This window comes from Mus caroli, chromosome 9 (assembly GCF_900094665.2).
Source record: "Mus caroli chromosome 9, CAROLI_EIJ_v1.1, whole genome shotgun sequence".
Lineage (NCBI taxonomy): Eukaryota > Metazoa > Chordata > Mammalia > Rodentia > Muridae > Mus > Mus caroli.
Genome location: NC_034578.1, coordinates 109,280,062 through 109,302,135, shown reverse-complemented (window position 1 = coordinate 109,302,135; position 22,074 = coordinate 109,280,062). Strand labels below are relative to the sequence as shown.

Below are 22,074 nucleotides of genomic sequence, written 5' to 3'. Positions count from 1 at the left end.
AGACATGAAAGGCAGGGACCATGGTCCAAGGATGTCATGTCATTCTGGGTCCTGCTGTGGTCCAACTCCTTTACTCAGTAAACTTCACTGAGGTTGACCAGTTGTCCTGAAATCAACAAGTTGGTTTTACCCTGCTGAATAAAATGCTGGGTTTTATTTCTAAACTGTACTTTAAAACACAACACACAAGATCAGATGACAAAACCTTTCTGTAAATGTTACGAGAAACAGATCAGTTGTCTTGGATCCAGGTAGAGATATTCAAAGGTGTCGGGTGAAGTCTTGGGCCAGGAATTAAGACGTTAGGTTTTCCAGTATTGGCATTTACTGATGTACCACGATGGAAAGATTACTGATGGACATATTCTCTGCTCTTCCTTTTGTCTTTTTTTTTTTAAGGCAGGGTAGCTCTGGTTGGAACTCTGTAGTCCAGGCTGGCCTTAAACTCTGAGATCTACTTGTTTCTGACTCCCTATGGTCCCTCAGGGTGGTCTTAAACTTAGCAAGTGGCTGAGGCTGACCTTAAACTTCTCTCCAGAGCCTCTTAACCTCCCCCCTTCCTTGTGTGCTGAGGCTACGTCACTAGACACCTGGGCCAGCTCTAANTTGTTTATGCATGCGTGTGTATCATGTGTATACTGCTCACAGAAGCCAGAAGAGGGCATCAGATCCTTTGGAACTGGAGTTAGAGGTGGGNGTGAGCGTCCATGTAAGTCCTGGGAATTGAACCTGGGTCCTCTGGAAGAGCAGTCAGTGCTCTTAACCACTGAGTTCCCTGATTATGGATTAAGCAGTAGGGATTGGGTGAGAGGATGGTTTACTATACAGAAAAAGCTACAACACTGGCCATGGGTTGCTCGAAGAAGGAATCCAGACATTGAATCTCTAAGGTAGGATAAGAAGACCTACCACANGTATTTGAAAAATACTTGATTTTTTTTTTAAGAGACAGGGTCTTGCTATGTTGCCCAGGCTACTCTATAATTCATAGTCTCCTAAATTGCTGGGATTACAGATACTCATCCTCATGTCTGGCTCACAGAGGCATCTTTGAAGGAATAAAAGAGTAAATTGTTCTGGCATGGGGAAGGAGGAGAGTCTGAAGTAGCTCGCACCCTAACTGCTCTCCAAAGCAGCTTCATAACCACTCAGAATAGAAGACCTATTTCCCGAAGCACAGCCCCCAAACACAAGGGGGCGCTGGCCCTCTGCCAACTGATGAGGAACGAATGGCTTGTCCCAAGTCCTCTGAAAAGACACCATTGTTGAGTGTGTGCGCGCGCACACACACACATACACACACAGAGTCACAGACACACTCACAATGCACACAGGCACACACACATACAGAGTCACAGGCACACTCACACAGGCGCACGTGCGCGCGCACGCCCACACACACACACACACACACACACACACACACATTGTGTCAGTTTCATAGAGTGCCCAGGAGACCACTTCTGGCAGATTCTTCAGAAAAAAAGCAAGATCAAATCTTATTGCAAAGAAGATTCACAATGCCATGGGTTACTTTATTCTATGTCTCTTACATTTCAAACCTGGGACAAATGGCTGAGATGCCTGTTTAACATATCAAAGCAGACCTGGCTGCCAGCTTCTCCCTGCACCTGTTACAGGGTCCTCCTGGCTGGCATACCCACCCTCTACCTTGAACTCTCCAGGACAGGGAGCTGGGCTGTTCTTCCCTAGGTAGTCCAACCATTTTAGTTAATTGCCCTCTGCATCTTTGGGCTTCCTGGATGCTGCACCTGGCTCCCCTCTCTCTGTTCTTCCTTCCCCTCACTCCTCTCCTCACATGGCTCTGTTCATATCCACTCTGGACTCTCCCAGCTATCCCTGCTTCTGGCTATTCTTTCCCACATAATCTACAATAAACCTCCTCCACCATACCGAGGGGGCAGTCATGTTCTTTTTCTTTGATTTCTTTTTTCATTTAGTGTCCAATTTGCTTTTAATATAATAATAATAATAATAATGATGATGATAAGGTGAGCAGATGGCTCAGCAGGTCAGATTCTTGCTGTCAAACCTGATGTCTTGAGTTCTACCTCTGGGGTCCACATGGTGGAAGTGGCTGCCACAGTGGTCCCCTGACTTCCACCCATATGCTGTGGTGCACATACACACGTGGTACACACACAGGTAAAAAGTAGATGTCTCTAAAGGCTGTGAGCAGCATCAGTCTGGATGAATATGAATGTAAATATTGAGAAGGCATCTCAGCACCAGAGCAATCAACTAAACAATACTAAGTTCACTCTCATGGCCCCGAGGGTTTTTCTGTTGATTTTGTGTTTTGAGGCAGGATTTTTCTATGTAGCCCTGGCTGGCCTGGACCTCATTCTGTAGCTCAGGCTGGCCTTAAACTCAGAGATCCACCTGCCTCTGCCTCCATAGCTCTGGGATCAAAGTCATGAGCCATTACACCCAGGCAGAAGCCAGTTTTTATAAAGCTTTATTTGGTCTGAAGTTTATGAGCCAGTGCGTGGAAAAACCACTGTTCAACTCCTTCTTCTATGTGACTTATCCTGCATTCTTTTGGTTTTTTTATGTTTTTTTCAAGACAGGGTTTCTCTGTGTAGCCCAGGCTTTTCTGGAACTCACCCTGTAGAAGGCTGGCCTTGAATTCATGTATCTGCCTGCCCCTGCCTCCCCAGTGCTGAGATTAAAGGTGTGTACCACTATATCTGGCTTATCCTATAAATATATTTTAAGACTTATTTATTCATTTTATGTATTTGAGTACACAATCACTGCCTTCAGACATACCAGAAGAGGTCACTGGATCTCATAACATGGTGTGCCACCATGTGGTTNCTGGGAACTCATGACCTCTGGAAGAGAAGTCAGTGCTCTTTGCTGAGCCATCTCTCCAGCCCTTATCCTATATTCTTAAGTATGTTGTAAAGTGAAGTCGCATCGTCNTGAGGGACAGGAGATTAACCATGATTGAACTGACACTCTCCAGAGTAGGAGNCACTGGTCCTCATTCTAGCTGCCTGGAAGCCAGTCTTCTGCTAGCAGCCTTCAGGTGAAGATGGAGAACTCTTGGCTCCTCCTGCACCATGCCTGCCTGGATGCTGCCATGTTCCCNCCTTGGTGATAATGGACTGAATCTCCGAACCTGTAAGCCAGGCCCAATTAAATGTTGTTCTTACAAGAGTTGCCTTGGTCATGGTGGCTGTTCACAGCAGTAAAACCCTAACTAAGACACTCAAACACATTTAAAAAAAAAAAAAGGTAGATAGCACATGAGGAATGTCACCCTAACTTGTCCTCTGGTCCCCAAGCACACACGTCTCCATCCATGCACAAATATACATGCATACACAGAGAAGCCCAGAAGCCCAGGTAACTAATGCCCTGGCTTACTTAGCCTGGAGGATATGGTGCTGGCATCTCTCACCCTCCTTCTCTCCCTCATCAGAACCCCCACCCTCAGCTCCAGGAGCCACCTTGTATACACATCTGCAGTACTGCTGGGGAGGTGGTCAGGGGCTGATGTCCAGAAGCATCCAGTGCTCCAGGGTTCTCCTGCTGCCACCACCCTCCATCCTTGTCACGTTTTTGGGAAACCTACGCCTAGGTTCTCTTTGCCCTCCTTACACAGCCTTTAAAAATAGTCATTAAAAAAAAAAAAGACATGCAGACATGCCAGAAATAACCAGTGGCTCAATGAACCTCTGAACAAATATGGTCATATTGACGAGGGAATTCTAAATTCAGCTTTGGGCTCATGTTTGAGTCAAGGAGGAGAATGAAGCCCAAAAGGAAGAGNAAAACAGAGACTGAAGTTGATTTAAGAAACCAAAAGAACGCTGTCCGAAGTAAGAGTGGGGGTGGGGTAGGGTGGGATGGGGAGGTGGCTCAAGGAGAAGACATTTTGGGAGCGAGCTTCTGACCCTGCCTGCTAGGAGTTTTGAGGTTCCTGGCAGAGGTACCCCTATTCAATGATGACACAGAAATGTCACAGGCCTCCTTTAAACCCAAGCTCTGTGAGTTTTCCTCTTGTCTATGTGACACAAGCAAGTCAAGAAAGCTTTGTGGGCCCCAATTTTCCCCTCTGCACACTGGAGCTAGCCATTAGTGTATTCACACTTACAATGAGGTGAAATATGTAAAATGCCCTTTGTGGAAAGGTGCAGGGGCAAGTTGGGGTGATGGCGTTGTTCTGATTTTGAATATTTTTATTTTATGTTTGTGAATGTTTTGTCTGTGTGGATGGAGTTAGACAGTTGTGAGCTTCCATGTCGGTGCTGGGAATTGAACCAGGGTCCTCCAGGATCCCGTGCTGTTAACCATCGAGCCACAGCTCCAATCTTAGTGTTCTGGTTTGTGATGTGAGTGTGATAGTGTGTTCACACATATGTCCACCTGGGATAACGCAGATAATTTTATATTTTAAATGGGTGGCTTGTTGTAGTAAGTGAAGCTTTAAACAAAGGTTTAGAAAGAAACCATCACAAACCCCAGTGCAGAGATGGCCTGGAACAGATATTTGCTTGGTAAGAGCTATTCACTCCCTGCCNTGCAGAGGGAGTGTCTTGTGGCTATGGCTGATCAGACCAGAGGAATTAAAAAGAAAGGCAAGAGAGAGCCAGACATGGTGGCAGACATTTGGAACCCCGGAACGTGAGAGGTGCAGGCTGGAGTGTCTGGAGTGCAAGGACTTCCTCAGCTGCCTAATGAGTTCGAGGCCAGTTTGTGCAACAGGAGAGATTATCCCCCAAACAAGCAAAAGCTCTTGGGAAACATGACAGAGAAAAGTCAAGCTTGTTCATGGGTAATAGTTCCTGCTGCCAGGCCTGGGGAGTCCTACAAGCCACTCCTGCAAGCCGTCCTCTGACCTCCACAGTGTACCATGGCACCCACACTCACACAAAATCAACAAGTAATATGCAGTAAGTGCAAAAAACAAGCTTAAACAAAGGAAATAAATACACAAAATAAATGAATGAATAAATAAATACACATAGATACACACACCTACATGGGTACACACACGGATACACACACCTATACACACACATACCTGTACACACACACCTGTACACACACACACATACCTGAACATACACACCTGTACACACACACACACACACTTAATCAAACCATTTACTAGTCACTGGGTGCCTCATGGAGCCCGGGGAAGCAGAGGATGAGGGGGTAGCAGGGAAGCCAGAACACTGGCATTTGTGGAGGATGTGCACAGAAGTGCACAGTGGATTTAGTGACTGTAGAAATCAAGGAAGTGAAAGCTGAGAAACACGCTCACAGGAGATGTTGCTGTGACTCTTGTATTCCGTGGGTTTGGTGAGTGGGGACAGACCAGGCCAGGGGTAACAAAGGGGGTAAGGATGGGACCAGAGGGCACATCCTTCCCACTCCCAGACCCCCACACTCACAGACATCCTCCTGCCTCTGCCTCCTGAGTTCTGACATTAAAGATGTGTACCCCCATTGATATATTTTAATCTCCATGAAAACCAGAGAAGACAGAACAGTGGCCCTGGCAAGCAGAGAAGGCTGTCCAAGGAGTGGCAAGGGCTGGTTTTGCTTAGTTGATTAAAAAAATTAATTCATTAATTTTCTGTGTATGAGGGGATGGTGACAGCACTTGAGTAGAGGTCAGAGGACATGTGGGTGTCAGTTCTGGCCTTCTACCATGTGTATTATGGGGATTGAACTCGGGTCCTCAGGCTTGGTGGTTTTACCCCAAGAGCCATCTCATCAGCCCTAAGTCTTTAAGCCCTGGCTGTCCTGGAACTCACTCTGTAGACCAGGCTGGCCTTGCACTCAGAAATCCTCCTGTCTCTGCCTCCTGAGTGCTGGGATTAAAGGTGTGCACCACCACTGCCTGGCCAGCCCTAAGTCTTCTTTGCCCCCCCCCCCCCTTTCTCTTCTTCCTCTTGCTCTGGCCCCACTCACTCTGGGCCCTGCTGTCTTGTCATTTAAAAAACAAATTGATTGTTTAAGATATTTAAATGACAGAAGGGTTTGAGGAGAGCTGAGGACAGAACACTTCTCTCAGCATTCCAGAGTCTTCATTTGCTGTCCTAAAAGAAAGAACACTATTTACCTCCTAGACTTAGCTTAGGGGTTCCTAGGGGAAGGGGGGAGGGTCCTACAAGCCCTGACCACCACACTAACTGGTCTGCTGTGTTCTCCCTCAGTTGCTGGGGTTTTGTAGCATTGGCTTTAGAGGCCCGGTCTGGATCTAGCTCTGCAGTCTTCCATTCTCCTGTCCAAATCCACACATGTTGGTTTCCGTTCCTGGGTTGGCAGCTTTGTCTGGCGTGCCTCTCTGCTGTGCTCAGTATCTAGTTATAACCGGTCGTTGCTCTAATTACAGAAAACCCTCGATGCTCTGCTCTGTAAGCACGGGTACCACAGATCTCCTTGCTGTGTCTGGTTCTGACGGTGCCAAACCCATATCCTTCTTTGGGTCATTTTTCTTGCCACTGGCACAGTGAGACTGGTCCCCACCCTGGTCACACAAACCTCCGGTTGACTCCTAAAGTGTTTCTGTGGTTCTCATGGCTCACAGCCCCTCGTCTCTCCATTCTTGCTTTGTGTCCTCTGTTGTCACCTATCCTTAGGATGGAGGGGTCCTGTGGCCCCCGCCCCTGGCTCCAGAAGACGACATACATCCTGTGTGGCCAGAGCGGGAAAGGATGGTCATGGCAAGAAAGGCTGAAGCAGAAAACCTGGGAACTAAAACCTGTAGCCCTCACCTCCATGGCAAGCGCTAAGACTCCAAAAGGTCACTGGAAACTTCTGCCCCAAGTTCCATATGTGTGTTGAGTTTTTGTTTTAAGACTGAGGTCTACAGAGTGAGTTCCAGGACAGCCAGGGCTACACAGAGAAACCATCTCAAAAAAAAAAAAAAAAAAAAAAAAAAAAGACTTTTTCTTGTAGCCCAGACTGGCCTCTAACTTGCTGGGTAGCAGAGGTGACCTTGAAGTGACCTTGAAGATGAAGCCTCCTGTTTCCATCTCCCAAGTGCTGGGGTGGGCGGTGTATGCTACCATGCACAGTTTCTATCTCATGTTGCCCAGGCTAGCCCAGAATTTACCAAGCAGCCTAAGAACAGCCTTGGACTCCCGCCTGCAGAGACCATGGGTGTGTGTCACCACACATAGTTGGTGTGGCCCTGAGGAGCTAACCCATGGCCTCACATGTGCTTGGAAAGCACAACACTGCCAGTTGAGTGACACCCCAGTCTTACTTTGTATCTTTTCATGTGACTCAGGCTGGCCTTGAACTTGCTATTCAGTTCAGGATGCCTTCACCTCCTGCTCTTGTCCCCAGCTCCCAAGGGCTGGGGTTACAGGCATGTGTCACCATGACCTTGGTGAAGGATTTCTGCAGACACCACACACACACACACACACACACACACACACACACGCTTCTTACTAGGACACAGATACCGTACATGCTAAGTCTTCAGCGTAAGGAAAACAGTAGCCTTCTGTCCACCCAGCCAAGTGTAGAAACCAGAATCCTCTCTGACTCCTCGCTGCAGTGAGAAAATAAACACCTTCCAGAACACACAAAACCTGCATTTAGTTCTCCTCCTCCTCCTCCTCCCTGGGCCAGTAAACCACCCATTTGGTAGATGGGTGTGGCTCGCTGGAAGGTGCGACTTCAGCGCCTCTGGAAAATATTAAGAGTCTGGGTGAGGATGGGCGCCAGACGGTTGATACAGCAGCACCTGTCTGCTTCTGTAATATTAGTTACTGGGAACTAACAAGGAGAAGAGAGCGGCCCTAGGCACATCTGTCATCATTTCACAGGCAACTTTCAAATCTATGCTAACAACTATTGCATTTATAATGGGAATCGATTTTATTTCACTTCATTTATTTTTATGTACTTATCTATCTAATATCTATCTATCTATCTAATACCAAAAGTTTGTAATCGCTCATAGAATTTGCAGGTGGTCTATGGCTAAACCACCCTCTGAAAAGTTATAAAATAAATGTAAAGAATAACAAAAGCAACACTCATCAAAGCATGCTCTGCATTGAGACGAGATTTAGCCACACGCTGGGACAGAATCCTTATTTTTAACAGTTCTGTTTAAGGGTTGGGGTGTAGCTCACTTGGTAGGGTTCTTGCTTAGCATTCATGAGGCCCTGGGTCCTAGCCCCAGACCTGGATAAACTCCTGTCTTTCAATTCTTTAGCTGTCAGAGAAAGAACCTGATCAAGCCCGTTGACTGAACCAAGACTGTGTCTCAGGAAAAAAAGAAATTAAGGGCTGAGCATGGCGGTACACACCTTTAAACCCAGCACTCTGGAGGCAGATGGATCCCTGTGAGGTTGAGGCCAGCCTGGTCTACATAATGAGTTCCAGGACAGCCAGGGCTACCCAGAGAAACCCTGCCAGCTCTTCCCCCCTCCAAAAAGAAAAGAAAGAGAGAGAGAGAGAGAGAGAGAGAGAGAGAGAGAGAGAGAGAGAGAGAAAGAAAGAAAGAAAGAAAGAAAGAAAGAAAGAAAGAAAGAAANGAAAGAGAGAGAGAGAGAGAGAGAGAGAAAGAAAGAAAGAAAGAAAGAAAGAAAGAAAGAAAGAAAGAAAGAAAGAAAGAAAGAAAGAAAGAAAGCAAAGAAAGCAAAGAAAGCAAAGAAAGCAAAGAAAGCAAAAGGAACCAGGGCCAGGAAATGGCTCAGTGGGGAAAGTGCTCACGGCATTGAGGTCAGAGTCGGAGCCCAGCACCCAGAAGGTGGAGGGAAAGAGCGCTACATGCTGTCCCGTGACTTCCACTTACATGCCACGGCGTGTATGCACTCCATGTGTACACATTAATAATAATGAAAAAGTAGACAAAACAAAAATATGGCTTTAATGTGTGTGTATTTGTGTTGCTAGAGACCAAACATGGAGCCTCACACATGACAGACAAGCACTTTATAAATGAGCATTACCTGCCAAGCTGGGAAAAATATAACATATTAATAATCATAAATGTCCCATAAGAAAAGTGATGGTATGTAAGTAAATGTCTTCCTTCCTTCCCTCCTTCCTCCTTCCTTCCTTCTTTTACTCCTTCCTTTCTTTCTTCCTTTCTGTTAGCTTGTTTTTGTTTGAGACAGGATTTCCTTGAGTAGCCCAGGCTGTCCTGGAACCCTCTCTGTATATAGACCAGGCTGGCCTCAAACTCAGAGATCCGCCTGGCTCGGCCTCTCAAATGCTGAGACTAAAGGAGTGCGCCACCCTGCTTGACTGTAAATGACCATTTCTAAGCAGTTAGAAACCCTGACCAATCATTTCTGCCGACAGACGATCAACATACGGAAAGTTTAATGCTTGACTGACACGTCATGACTGCACTACCATTCATGAAATGAACATTTGGGCTGAATTCACAGATGGCAGTCCTGAAGGCTGTGGAACATGAGCTACCTGACACTTCTGGCAGGAGGGTGTGAGGGTTGAGGTCGATCCGGCTTCACGGGGTCCATAATTATAGAAGAGACAACCCTCCAGTCTTGTCTGTGAGAGAGTCTCCAGCTTAGGTAAACTGGGGTGGGGAGACCCACACTGAATGTGGGAGGTGCCACTCTGCAGACTGGAGAAGGCGAGCTGAGCACTCTGCTGCTTCCTGGCTGTGCCTGTCACTGATGCTTCTGTTTCTGACACTGCACCTTCGGCACAGAGACGGACTGTGTCCCTTTAAAGCCCGTAGTCCCCATAGAACCATGGTCACCACCTACTCCCTTAGGGTGCTCCTTGTCAGAGATTTGGTCACAGTAATGAGAAAACTAAACACCAGAGGGTCAGCTGATCAGCCTGGTCTACAAAACACCCGGGGAGCAACCCCTAGCACTGCGCAGGCACATTGCATGGCAGAGTTCCGCTCATAGGAGCCAGTGACCAGACACAGCCTGAGAACCCAGTGGCACAGATGACAGGCAGCTAGCTCATGGGTACAGTTCCTGACAGCCACAAAATGAAAACAAGCCAAATGTCCCCTCTGGCAGCCTGGCATACAGGGCTGTATCACACTATGGATTGTCATTAACAGCAGAGACATACAACAGACAAAACTTAGACGATGTGGATGGGATTGCAGGGTCCAAAAAGTGTTCTAGTCACCGTCATGATCTACAGGACATCTGAGGACAAACTGTCCTAAATACAATACTGTAGCGGGGCTGAGGAGATGTCTCAATGGCTACAGTGCTTCCTGTACTGGGTGAGGACCAGAGTTTGACTCCCCAGAAATGCCTGTGAATGCTGACATGGTATGACAGTATGTCTCTAATTTAATTTATGATCCAGAAGGTGGAGATAGAGCAAGCTGGCTAGCAAGACTATCTCTGCTTATATTGGCAAGCTCTGGGTTGACAGATACGCATGCAGTCAAAGCACCCATAACACATAAAATAATATAATACAAATTATTTCAAAAGTAACTCAGACCCAGGCACTGGTGGTGCACACCTTTAGTCCCAGCACTTGGGAGGCAGAGGCAGGTGGCTCTCTGAGTTTGAGGCCAGCCTGGTCTACAGAATGAGTTCCAAGACAGCCTGGGCTAAACAGAGAAACCTTGTCTTAAAAAAACAACAACAAAACAAACAAATAACAACAACAACAATAATAAACGAAAAAGAAAGAAAAGAAAAAAACACTTTAGCTTAAGATCAAGTCTCTCCTCAGAGAAGAGAGAGTGCTTGTTAACCTTTCACCTCCAGCAGGCAGATGAAGAGGGCGGTTGTTCTCACACCACATGTGCAATGCCCCAAGCACGTATACTCCCAGGCTTTCGATGCCTGCAGGTGGAAAGAGGTGGAATGGCCGCTGTCTACGTGCCCTGTGTGAGCTGCAGGTAGACAAGTGGCACTTACCTTTCCCGCAGGCTTGCACCAGTCCGTACCACTCCCCACAGCTGTTGCACAGCAAGGTGAAGGCCGTTTCCCGATGGCCTGTGACGGACCCTGGTGCACACAGGTACAGCAGCTCATCCCCCATCTCCAAGCCAGTGCGACCCTGGAGGATGGTGTGTGGGAATGACGGTGGGTCTCCACACGGTCTCTCTGAGGAGAAGCAGCAACAGTCAGAGTCTCCAAAGTGTAATGGTTAATCTCCCTTGTCAGCCTAACAGAACTAGGATCCACAATGGAAATGTATCTCTGTGCCCGTCTATACGGGATATATGTGGGGCTTCCTAGACTGGGTTAACTGAGGTTGAAGGACCTTAATGTAGGGTCACATTTCATGAGCTCTGGTCCAGGACTACACACAAAGGAGAATTTAGTGGGGCATCGTGGTGCATACCTTTAATCCCAGCACTAGGGAGGCAGAAGCAGGAGAATCTCTGTGAGTGTGAGGCAAGTCTGGTCTGCATAGCAAGTTCCAAGATAGTCAGGAGTATAGGAGAGAGAAAAGGACAGAGACAGAGATAGAGAAAGACAGACAGAGACATAGAGACTCGGAGAGATACAGAGAGACACACAGACACAGAGATAGAGAGAGACCGAGAGACACAGACAGAGGGAGAGCTGACTGGGGGATGCAGGAGCCTCCAGCCATCTTCACCATGTATGGACTGCACCCTCAGACTGTGAGCCAAAAGAAAGCCACCCTTCCCCAAGCTGCTGTCGCCAGTATTCCACCCCAGCATCAGGCCGAGTTCGGATACACAAGTGATACAGAACATTTCCAGCCTACGAGAAAAAAACCTTGCAGAGTGAACCCACCTACCCCGACACCTTGTCCCGAATGTCACCTATACCCAAATCAGGATCCCAGGAACAAGTTCTCTAGCTCGTTGCCTGGCAGAATGCCTGACACGGAGGAGGCACCAAAAAAAAAAAAAAAAAGCCTATTAAGTGACTCATCATGGTACCGAGTTATAGTTTGTATTTTAAAATTGCCAGACACTGAGACCCCTCTGCGGTCTCCTTGGTGACTCACACGTACAAGCCTCGCACAGGTCCTTTGGCCTTGTTTGGATGAAGGAATCAGTGTGTGGTCAAGAGACCTACCTACATGCAGAAGTGCTCGTTAGATGTATGCTCACATAAATACATTTATAGCATCTATCTGATAGCTAATGGAAACATGGCCACAAGTGCAGCCATGTAAATACATGTAAAATACATACAGATGGAAATATTCACTCTATACATATATAAATGCACATACACAAAGCTCCATATATGCAAGAGTTGGAATGATAAAAAATGGAACATATGCAGGATGAAATTTTAATTTGTTTATTTTTTCATGTGTGCGTGTGGTGCGCATGCATGTTTGCATGCACATGTGTGCATTTAGGACATTCGCCCCTCTCTCCCATCTTACTCACCGAGGCAGAGGTTCTCAGGCAGATCGATTGCTCTCCCTTCTGGCTATCTCACTACCTAGCTCGCTCTGGCGACTCCCTGTCTCTGCCTTCTGAGGCTGGGACTGAAGGCATGCCACTACGTCCACCCAGGAGGCCACCATGTCCACTTGGCAGGCCACCATGTCCACCCAGCATTTATGTAGATCCTGGGGATTTGAATGCTGGCCCTCATGCTTAAATGCCTTAGCAAGCAGCCAAGGCATTTCCCACAAAAGAAATTTTATGTAGCCATAGAGGAAAGAGTGCCATGACATTTTCATGATGGCGGGCACAACTGGAAGTCATCACGCTAAGCAAAAGAAACCAGGCCCCGAAAGACAAATCCCACTTGTCTTTGTGTCATATGTGGAGCTGAGATTCAAAATGACATAAAATGCATATAAAACATCTGCTTATTTCTTCAAAGATTGAAATTACATATATTTGTTTCATGTGTCTACACATGTGCATGCGAGTGGGCACTTATCACAGAGCATGAGTGGAAACCAGAGGAGTTTGGGGCAGAGTATTTCTCCTTCTGCCCTGTGGGTCCCAGGGATCAAACTCAGGTTGTCAAACTTGGTGGCAAACTCCTTTACCTGCTGAGCCCTCTCACTGACCCAACATCTGTATAATTTAACCCAAATGGGATTCAATTGTGCCTATTTCTGAGAACTCTGTTTTGGTTTGGTTTGGTTTGGTTTGGTTTGGTTTGGTTTGGTTTAGTTTAGTTTTAGCTAACTCTATATCTGTGGAAAAGTATTTTAGATTTGCACAAAATTGAAATGAAGATACACTGAATTCCTATATACCTACTTCCCTCCCACCTCAGGCTGTGTCCTCCCTCAGCAATGCCCCATATAGTTACATTCCTAACACAGAAACATCACCCCCACCCCCGGCAAAGTCTATACGATGTCCCTCACAGTCAGCTCTTGGAACTGTACATCCTATGGGTTTGGACAATTGCTACAAGGCATGTGTCCTCTGTCACAGTATCCTAAAGAGCACTTTCTGGTCTTAAAAGGCCTCTTTGATGTACTTCCTTCCTCCCCAACATGGGCAACCGCTGGATCATGTGACTAGAGTAACAACATGGGGTCTCAGAGGTGACTCAGTAGATAAATAAGAACCTGAGTTCAAGTCTTACAAACTCACTTACAAAAGCTGGGTGGGGTGGCTCATTCTTGCAATCCCAGCTCTGGGGAGACAGAGACAGATAGACACCCAGGATGGGGGATGGGGCTCCCTGGCCAGCAAGCCAGCTTAGCTTACTTGGTGAGTTCCAGAAAAAAAGGAGAGTCCCTGAGCCAAAAACAATGTCAGTAACACCTGAGGTTATCTCCTGGTCTTCCAGCACACACAAAACTGCACATATAACTCCCACCACCATCATACACAAACAACATCAATTTAGTAAGATTGTCGAACTGTCTTTCAAGGTAGCAGAGCCATTTTTCATTGCTAACAGGAATGTTGTAGTTAATGCTCTTGCATGGATTTGAAGGTGCCAGAGTTTTGGATTTTGGCTATTTTGATAGAAATGAAGTTGTGATGGTCATTTTTTGTCAGCTTGACACAAGCTAGACTCTCCTGGGAAGAGTCTCATTGAGGAATTGCCTCCACTGTGGTGACTGTCTGAATTAAGTTAATTGGTGTGGGAAGACCCAGCCCACTGTGGGTGGTATCATTCCCTAGGCAGCGGCTTCTGAACTGTATAAGAAAGTGAGATGCACACAGAAGAGCAAGTGAGCGGGTGGGCTGTATGCATTCACTCTCTCTCTGCTCCTAAGTATGGGTGTGGTCACTCGCTGTTTGAAGTCCCTGTGTTCATAGACTGTAATCTGATACTGTGAGCTAAAACAACCCCTTTTCTCCCCAATTTGCTTTTTCATCAGGGTATACATCACAGCAACGGAACTTAAGACAGACCAGTGATGGTCTGTGTTCTCATGTGCAATTCCCTAAGGACACACAACATTGAACATCTCTTCCTACACTTGCTTGCTGCCTGTCTATTTCTTTGGTGAGGTATTTGCTCAGTTCTTTTGTCCATTTTTAAAACAGAGTACTTTTTAGTTACTGCTGAGCTTTGAGAGTTCTTTGTCTGCTTCCCATGGCAATCCTTGTCTCCCGCAGACCTGTCCGTTTCTCGTTTGTTGGTACTCACTAGCTCACCTTTCTCGTGCTCAATGTCTCCACGCTTATACATTCAGGACTCTCTTGCCTAGGAATGGTGCCACGCAAAGTGGGCAGTGTCTTCCCACATCAATTAATTTAAGACAACTTCTACAGCCATGACTACAGCCAGCCCAATGTTAATAATCCCTCATTGACTCCCTTCGCAAGCAATTCTAGGTTCTGTCAAATTGATGAAGTCAACTCTATACACATCATAATTTGTATTCTGCAACTTTGCTATGATCAATTTCAAGACACTTCTGTCAATTGTTTTAGGTTTGGGGGTTGGAGAGATGGCTCAGTGCATAGGAGCACTTGGCCAAAAGTCTGGTGACCTGGAATCTAGCCCCAGAACTCACACAGTAGAAGGAGAGAACCAAGTCTCACAAGTCATCCTCTGAGCTCCTATGTACCAGAGCATGTGCATGCCTGATTACCCACTAAGCAAATGAATAAAAAAAGGTTATAATATTGTTTGGAGTTTTCCACCTATACAGTTATTTTATCTGTAGACAAAGACAACTTTAGCTTTTCTTTACTGCTCTGTCCACCTTTTATTTTATTTTATTTAAAAAGATTGATTTTTATCATTTTTAACTGTGTTTACTTGTGTGTGTGTGTGTGTGTACAAGCATGCTGTCTATATGCGAATGTGTGGGCCCATGTGCTCATGTATGCACATACACAGTTCAGAGCAGGATACCAAGTGTCCTCCTCTCTGACTCTCCACCCGGTAGCTTTAAGATATGGTTTCTTACTAAACCTGAAGTTTAGTAGGCTGCTTGGTCATAAAGTTCCCAGGATCCCCCAACCCCAACCTTGTCTCCATCCCTGGTTCTGGGGCCATAGGCGTGTACAGCATTTGCCTTGTATGATGGGGATCTGAACCCAGGTCTTCTTACTTGCGGAGTAAGTGTACCTATCCACTAAGCCATCTTCCCAATTCCTGTAAATTTGGGGTGGGGTGGAGCACTACATAGCCCAGTCTGACCTCAAATTTGTGATTCCCCTGCCTCTGCCTCTCTGGAGTGGGAGGTTCCAAGCATGCCACCACACGTGGCTTGTGTAATTCTTTTATAGCTTGTTAGATTGGATTTGCTAATGTTTTCTTGTCTGTGTTCATGAGATAAATTGGTCTGTAGTCCTCTTTTCTTGGAATGCCTTGTCTGGTTTTGGTTTGGAGGTAATAATGGCCTCATGGAATGAATTAGGAAGTATTCCTTCTGCTTTTAAGTTCTGGAAAATTTCATAGAGAATCAGCATAATTTCTTCCTTAAATGCCCAGGCCCATCTGTGCCTGATGCTCTCTGTCCCAGAGTTATTATTTATTTTGTTCTTTAACAGAGAGAGACTAATTGAGATCGCTCCTGTCTTAACAGGGTTACTAGACTGTTCTTTCAATGGACTGATTTATTTCATCTAGGTTTCAAAGCTGAAGGTGCAGCTACTTAGATCTTTTAAATATATATATATATATATATAATCACATGTATTTATGTGTCTGGGTTTGGGTTTGTGCATATGAGTGCAGAGAATGGGAAAGGGCACCAGAAGCCCTAGGGCTGGAGTTACGGCTGGTTGGACCCACCCAGCCTGTGCGCTGGGGAACCAAACTGTCTGCTAGACTCGTGGGCCACCTGATACAGGTGCTGAGATCTGAAACTAGGTCCTCTGCCAAAGCAGCAGCTGGCTCACCTGCTGAGCCATTGCTCCAGCCCTAGTTATATACTCATATTATGTTTACAATTCTTTTAATATCCATGAGATCTGTAGTGGCTCTCCTTTTCCTCTCCCCCTGTCCCCAGGAGCAGGGGAAGTCTCACTGTGCATCTCTGGCTGACTTGAAACTTATTATGTATGTGTACTGGCTAGTTTTGTGTCAACTTGACACAGCTGGAGTTATCACAGAGAAAGGAGCTTGAGTTGAGGAAATGCCTCCATGAGATACAACTGTAAGGCATTTTCTCAATTAGTGATCAAGGGGGAAAGGCCCCTTGTGGGTGGGACCATCTCTGGGCTGGTAGTCTTGGTTCTATAAGAGAGCAGGCTGAGCAAGCCAGGGGAAGCAAGCTAGTAAAGAACATTCCTCCATGGCCTCTGCATCAGCTCCTGCTTCCTGACCTGCTTGAGTTCCAGTTCTGACTTCCTTGGTGATGAACAGCAGTATGGAATTGTAAGCTGGATAAACCCTTTCCTCCCCAACTTGCTTCTTGGTCATGATGTTTGTGCAGGAATAGAAACCCTGACTAAGACAGTATGCAAGGCTGCCCTTGAACTCATAGAGACCTCCCTGCCTCTGTCTCCTGAGTGCTGGCATTAAAGACAAGTGCCTCCACACCCAGGTGGTTTTTCATTTCTTTCAAAAAATATTTTTTTATTATCTGTGTATGAATGTGTGTGTGTGCATGTGTGTGTAGGTGTGAGTGCCCACGGAGCCCAAAAAAGAATGTCAGCACCCCTGGATCTGGAGTTAAGAGAGTCGTGAACCACCCAATGTAATGTGGACACTGGGAATCCGAAGCCGGTCCTCTACAAGAGTAGTAAGTGCTTGGCACTCTGTGTGTGTGTGTGTGTGTGTGTGTGTGTGTGTGTGTGTGTGTGCGTGTGTGCATGTGTCCATGTGGACAAGGGTATTGGCCTCACAGTCCTGATTAGATTTTACTGTCAAATTGACTCAACCTAGAGCCATCTGGGAAGAGGGAACCTCAATTACTGTGATCAGTCAGGTCTGTGGATGCCCACTCTGGGCGGTACCATCTCTACGCAGGTGGATTAGGCTATATAAGAAAGCTAGCTAAGCCAGAGCCAGTGAGTGAGCCAGTAATCAGCCTTCCTCCGCGGTTTCTGCTTCAGTTCTTGCTTGAGCTTCTGCCCTGACTTCCCTCAATGATGGCCTGTGACCTGGAAGTGTAAGCAAAATAATCCCTTTCCTCCTCGAGTTGCTTTTGGTCTGGGTGCTTTATTTCCCATCCAAGTACTAACCAGGCCCGACTCTGCTTAGCTTCTGAAATCAGATGACATCGGGTGTGTTCAGGGTGGTACGACCATAGACAGAGCACTTTGTCTCAATAGAAAAGTCCAGGACCTATGTTACTCTTGGCTTCTCAACTTGCTTTCTTTTCTATTCTGTTTGTTTGTTTGTCTGAGTTATAGGGAACTGAACCAGGGCCTCACACTGGTGAGGCAAGCAGCCTACCACCGAGCTAAGCACCCAGCTCTCTCTTAGCTTAACATGGGTCTCCATGTGGGGAGCAAGCTCGGGGGCTTGTGCTCACCTACATTCTACCTCCAGCGAGTAGAACAATCACGAGATGCTCAAAACCCACATTCTAGACAAGAGCTGGTCAATGGCTTCCCATCTCCTCTTTAAAAATCCAATACAGTTTTCCTCCCCCGCAGATAACTCTTCTCAATGTCTCCAGTCTTATCTCAGATTGTCCCTCCTGCTTGGGACAGTTCTCAAATGCACCAAGATCTCCCTTGCTACTGTTCAACATGGCTACCCAGCTCGGAGTCTTCTAAACCAGTGGTCCTCAAGCTATGGGTCAGGACCCCTTTAGAGATGAATGACCCTTTTACTGGGGTTGCCTAAGGCCATCAGAAAGTGGAGATGTTTGCACTACAATTTATAAAAGTAGCAAAACTACAGTTATGAAAACTAGAGCAAACGAAAATCATTTTATGGTTGGGGTCACCACAGCGTGGGGTATTAAAGGGTCACAGCGTTAGGAAGGTTGATGGCCACTGCACCACCCACAAAGGCCAGAAGACTAGAAAATCCACAGCAGACAAGGAACAGTGCACACACAGAGAGAAGGAGCCCTTGACGTGGTAAAGAGGAAGAGTGGGGAAGACTCACCTCTATTTCCTTTGCTTCTGGGACATGGAGTCACTAGACTATCTTTGAGCCTAAATCTGAACACAGAACACTCAAAATGTTGAAGGAGCACAGTCCTGACCACATCCTCTAAAATACCCACATAGTTAGAGGTTAAAAGATAGGCTGAGCCGGGGCTAGAGAGATGCCTCAGTCGGGGAAATTTCCCAAAGCCATTCCTGAGGCAGGGGGACTCCTCCAAGGCAGACCTGAGAACTGGTTCCTTTCAGAAATTCCCATCTGTCTTGTCTTGGGGACAGCGAGGATCCAGCTCTTCTTGAAGGCATAACAAAACTGCCCATCCCTGCCTGTCTTTATGGGAAGCAAAGGTGACTGTCATGTAAGGGGTGACAACGCCTGCAAGAAAGGAACATTGAGGCCAGCTCTGTCTCAGGAGCAGAGACAGCAGCAAAGTGTTGGCTTGGAGTGTGGCAGACAGAGTGGAAGGGAAGCCTGACGCCTCCAAGTCCCAGGCTGCCCACCCAACGGAGAAGCTCCCAAAGGAGAGGCGGTGCGTGGGGGGGAAGAGGGGACACGGGTACAACGATGGGAGAGGGAGGATGGGAACGGGACGACCCAAATGGAAGAGGCGTATTTCATCAGCATCCCGTCAGTTAAAAATAACTGCACTTATTAGTCAAAGTGAGATCACCACAGGACTGGAAATTCACTGTCTGAAACAAAAACACCCGAAGGAAAAAGCCGCATCTACACATCGGGGGATGAGCTCGGCTTTAAAGAAGTGTGGGAGGGGCTGCGCGCATGCAAGCCAGGCCCCATCTTCTCTCTGGGCATTTTAGCAGATGCCTGTCTGCCAGTCTTGAAGTAAGCACCCTTCATTTTCCTGGCCTTGCCAGAAGGGCGCAGCACCAGTGACTCGGCCATGATGCTCACCCAGAGAGAGGGTAGAAGGAGGGTATGCTGTGGGGCATCCAATTGAGCCTCACCCATGCTAAGTAGGACCGCAAATCCTCCGAGCTGAGCCTCCACCCCCTTGGGTCCTCTCCGCTGAGCCTTATTAACTGCATGTGCTAAGAAACCTCAGGAGAGCTCACCCAGCAGCACTTGACAGTATGGAGGAATCCCTCTGGCCAGCCAGTGCTTGCTTTGGCCAAGGAGGTGTTCCTTCCCTCTGTAACCTATGTCAACGCGGTAGTCCCCACAAGGGAAGAACAGCCTCTCCATCGCCAAGCTTGGAGGACTGTGAGGAATGGCTTACACGGTCCATCTAAGGCAGGACCGCAGGACAGGTTACGATGGGAGATAGCAGCATTCCTCAGCAGACACTCTGAGGTTGGGTGGGCTTTCTACCCTGTCAGTCAAGCACCTGAGAGTAACACCTATAAAGTGACCACTAGGCTTGACTTGAGTGGAGTCGTTTCTTGTCCTGTCATTGGGGTCCTCTCTGAGGTGAGATGTCTCTTCACATTAAACTAGGAGAAACTCACTGCATGGGACACACACACACACACACACACACACAACCGTTTGTAAATTCTCCTCACCTGCATTTGAGAGGAGGCTGTAGAAACGGTACCCTTTAACCCTAAGAGACTTTGCCCTGCATTTCCTACGAGCAGTGATGCTCTTCTACCACAGCAGCAGTAATGATCAAAATCAGGGCATTCCGACATTGGTGCCATGCTGCTCAGTTCACAAGCCGCATTCAAATACCATCAGATAGAGTTGTTTTATTTCTATCTAGTCCAGGATACAATCCAAGATTGCCTTTCATTACCAAGTCTCTTTTCCTATTTTAAACTAGGACAGTTGCTTAGGCTGCCTTTGTTTTTTCAACTCTCTGCTTTGTAATTTATTTTAGTGATTGTGTGTGTGTGTGTGTGTGTGTGTATGTGTGTGTGGTGCCTTGTGTATAGTGTTGTGTGTGTAGGTGTGTGTAGTGTCTGTGTGTGTGTGTATGTGTGTGTGGTGCCTTGTGTATAGTGTTGTGTGTGTAGGTGTGTGTAGTGTCTGTGTGTGATAGGATGTCTGTATGTGTGATGTATATGTGTATGTAGTGTCTATTTGTACTGTATATGTAGTGTTGTGTGTGTGGGTATCTGTGTGTGTCTCTGGGTATCCGTGTGCGCACAGGTGTGCATGCCCACACACACTTGTGTGGAGGCCTAAGGAGGATGCCAGGTGCCCCACTCCATCACCGCTGGCCTTACCCTCTCCAGGTTTCATTTTCCTTTGAACCTGAATCTCACCATTGCAGCTCCCTAGGAGCAAGGCTGCCTCCAAACCACAAGCAGGCTGTAGATTTATAAATGAGTCTAGCTAGGATTGGTATAGGAGTCACAAAAAATTGTAGGGCTACCAAGTTGTCATTCTAAGTCACTCTGCTCTGGAGTGGCACTTAACGTCATAAAAGCTACAGAGGACCTGACTCCTTGAGCTCACAAGAGGAACCAGGTTCTGTTCTGTTTCCCTCAGGGGTCAGCACTGCCAATGTCTGGGATCCAAACAGCCATTTGAATTCATTTATAGAATGAATTTAGATAGATAGATAGATAGATAGATAGATAGATAGATAGATAGATAGAGGGGGAGACACAGACAGATCTTGCTCGCTCTAGATATTTGTAAAAACAAGGCTACATCTCTTGGTTCTTTGGTTGGACCGATGGAGAGATGGTTCTGATGGCTTTCCATAGAACCTAGCCAATGGAGACCCTTTCGTAGAAAGAGAGCTCACACTGGAAGACAGGCTGGCCACTGGTGAATGTGCGGCAAGCATCTGCTAGCACTCATGTTTACTGATTTTCTGCCGTCTTTCATGGACGAGGTGATTTGCTGCTTCCAGAAGCAGCCCAAGGATTTGTGCTTTTAACAATGTGGTCTGGTGTCTCTAATGCTGGGAGGAATCTGGGGCTGGGCAGATGGCTCAGTGGTAAGAACACTTGCTGGTGACTTTGATACCCAGGATCCACATGGCAGAAGACAGGAACTCTGAATTGCACGAGCCCTGACGTGCACACACACACTCACACACAGAGTGACACATGTGTCCCCAGATGTGTACACATACAAGCAAATAAAAAACATTTTAAGAGAAGTCTGGGAAGCCATGAGTTTGAAAAGGTACCTCCCAACCTAGATGGCATATAAAACTCACCAGGGAGGTTTTCTGAAGCTCAGTGCTGGGGCCTGGGAGCTCACCCTTGTATCCCACACTTGGGAGGTGGAGGCAGGAGGATCAGATGTCCCTCTTGGCTACATGGTCATTTCTAGTCTAGCCTGCACTAGACTCGACCCTGTCTCAAAACAAACACCCTCAGTGCCCAGAGCATGCAGATTAATCCTGCAGGACCAGCACCCACGTGCCAGTATTTGAAAAACTTCTCAGTGAGGAGCCAGGCAAAACTTGTTTCTGAGACCAACTAGTAAGTCTGGCATTTTCTCCATCACATGAACAGTCCCATTCAGCAGCACGTGTCTCTGATAATGAAGACCTACCCACCACAGTACCCTAACAGCACCCACAGCACCCACAGCACCCACAGCACACCACAGCACACACAGCACATCACAGAACCCCACAGCACACCACAGCACACACAGCACCCACAGCACCCACAGCACACCACAGCACACACAGCACATCACAGAACCCCACAGCACATCACAGCACATCACAGAACCCCACAGCACA

General features: G+C 47.0%; 1 protein-coding gene across 2 annotated transcripts in view; it reads right to left on the bottom strand.

Moving 5' to 3' along the window:
* Window positions 1-22,074, bottom strand: part of Susd5 (sushi domain containing 5) — a 40,703-nt gene that overhangs the window by 5,020 nt on the left and 13,609 nt on the right. The window contains exon 4 of one of the 2 annotated variants that reach the window (XM_021173074.1): window positions 10,881-11,069. The exons of the other annotated variant lie outside the window; for it this stretch is intronic. Within the exon in view, the coding sequence (XP_021028733.1) occupies window positions 10,881-11,069 (189 nt within the window). The remainder of the gene's footprint in view (window positions 1-10,880; window positions 11,070-22,074) is intronic. 2 annotated transcript variants of the gene reach the window in all.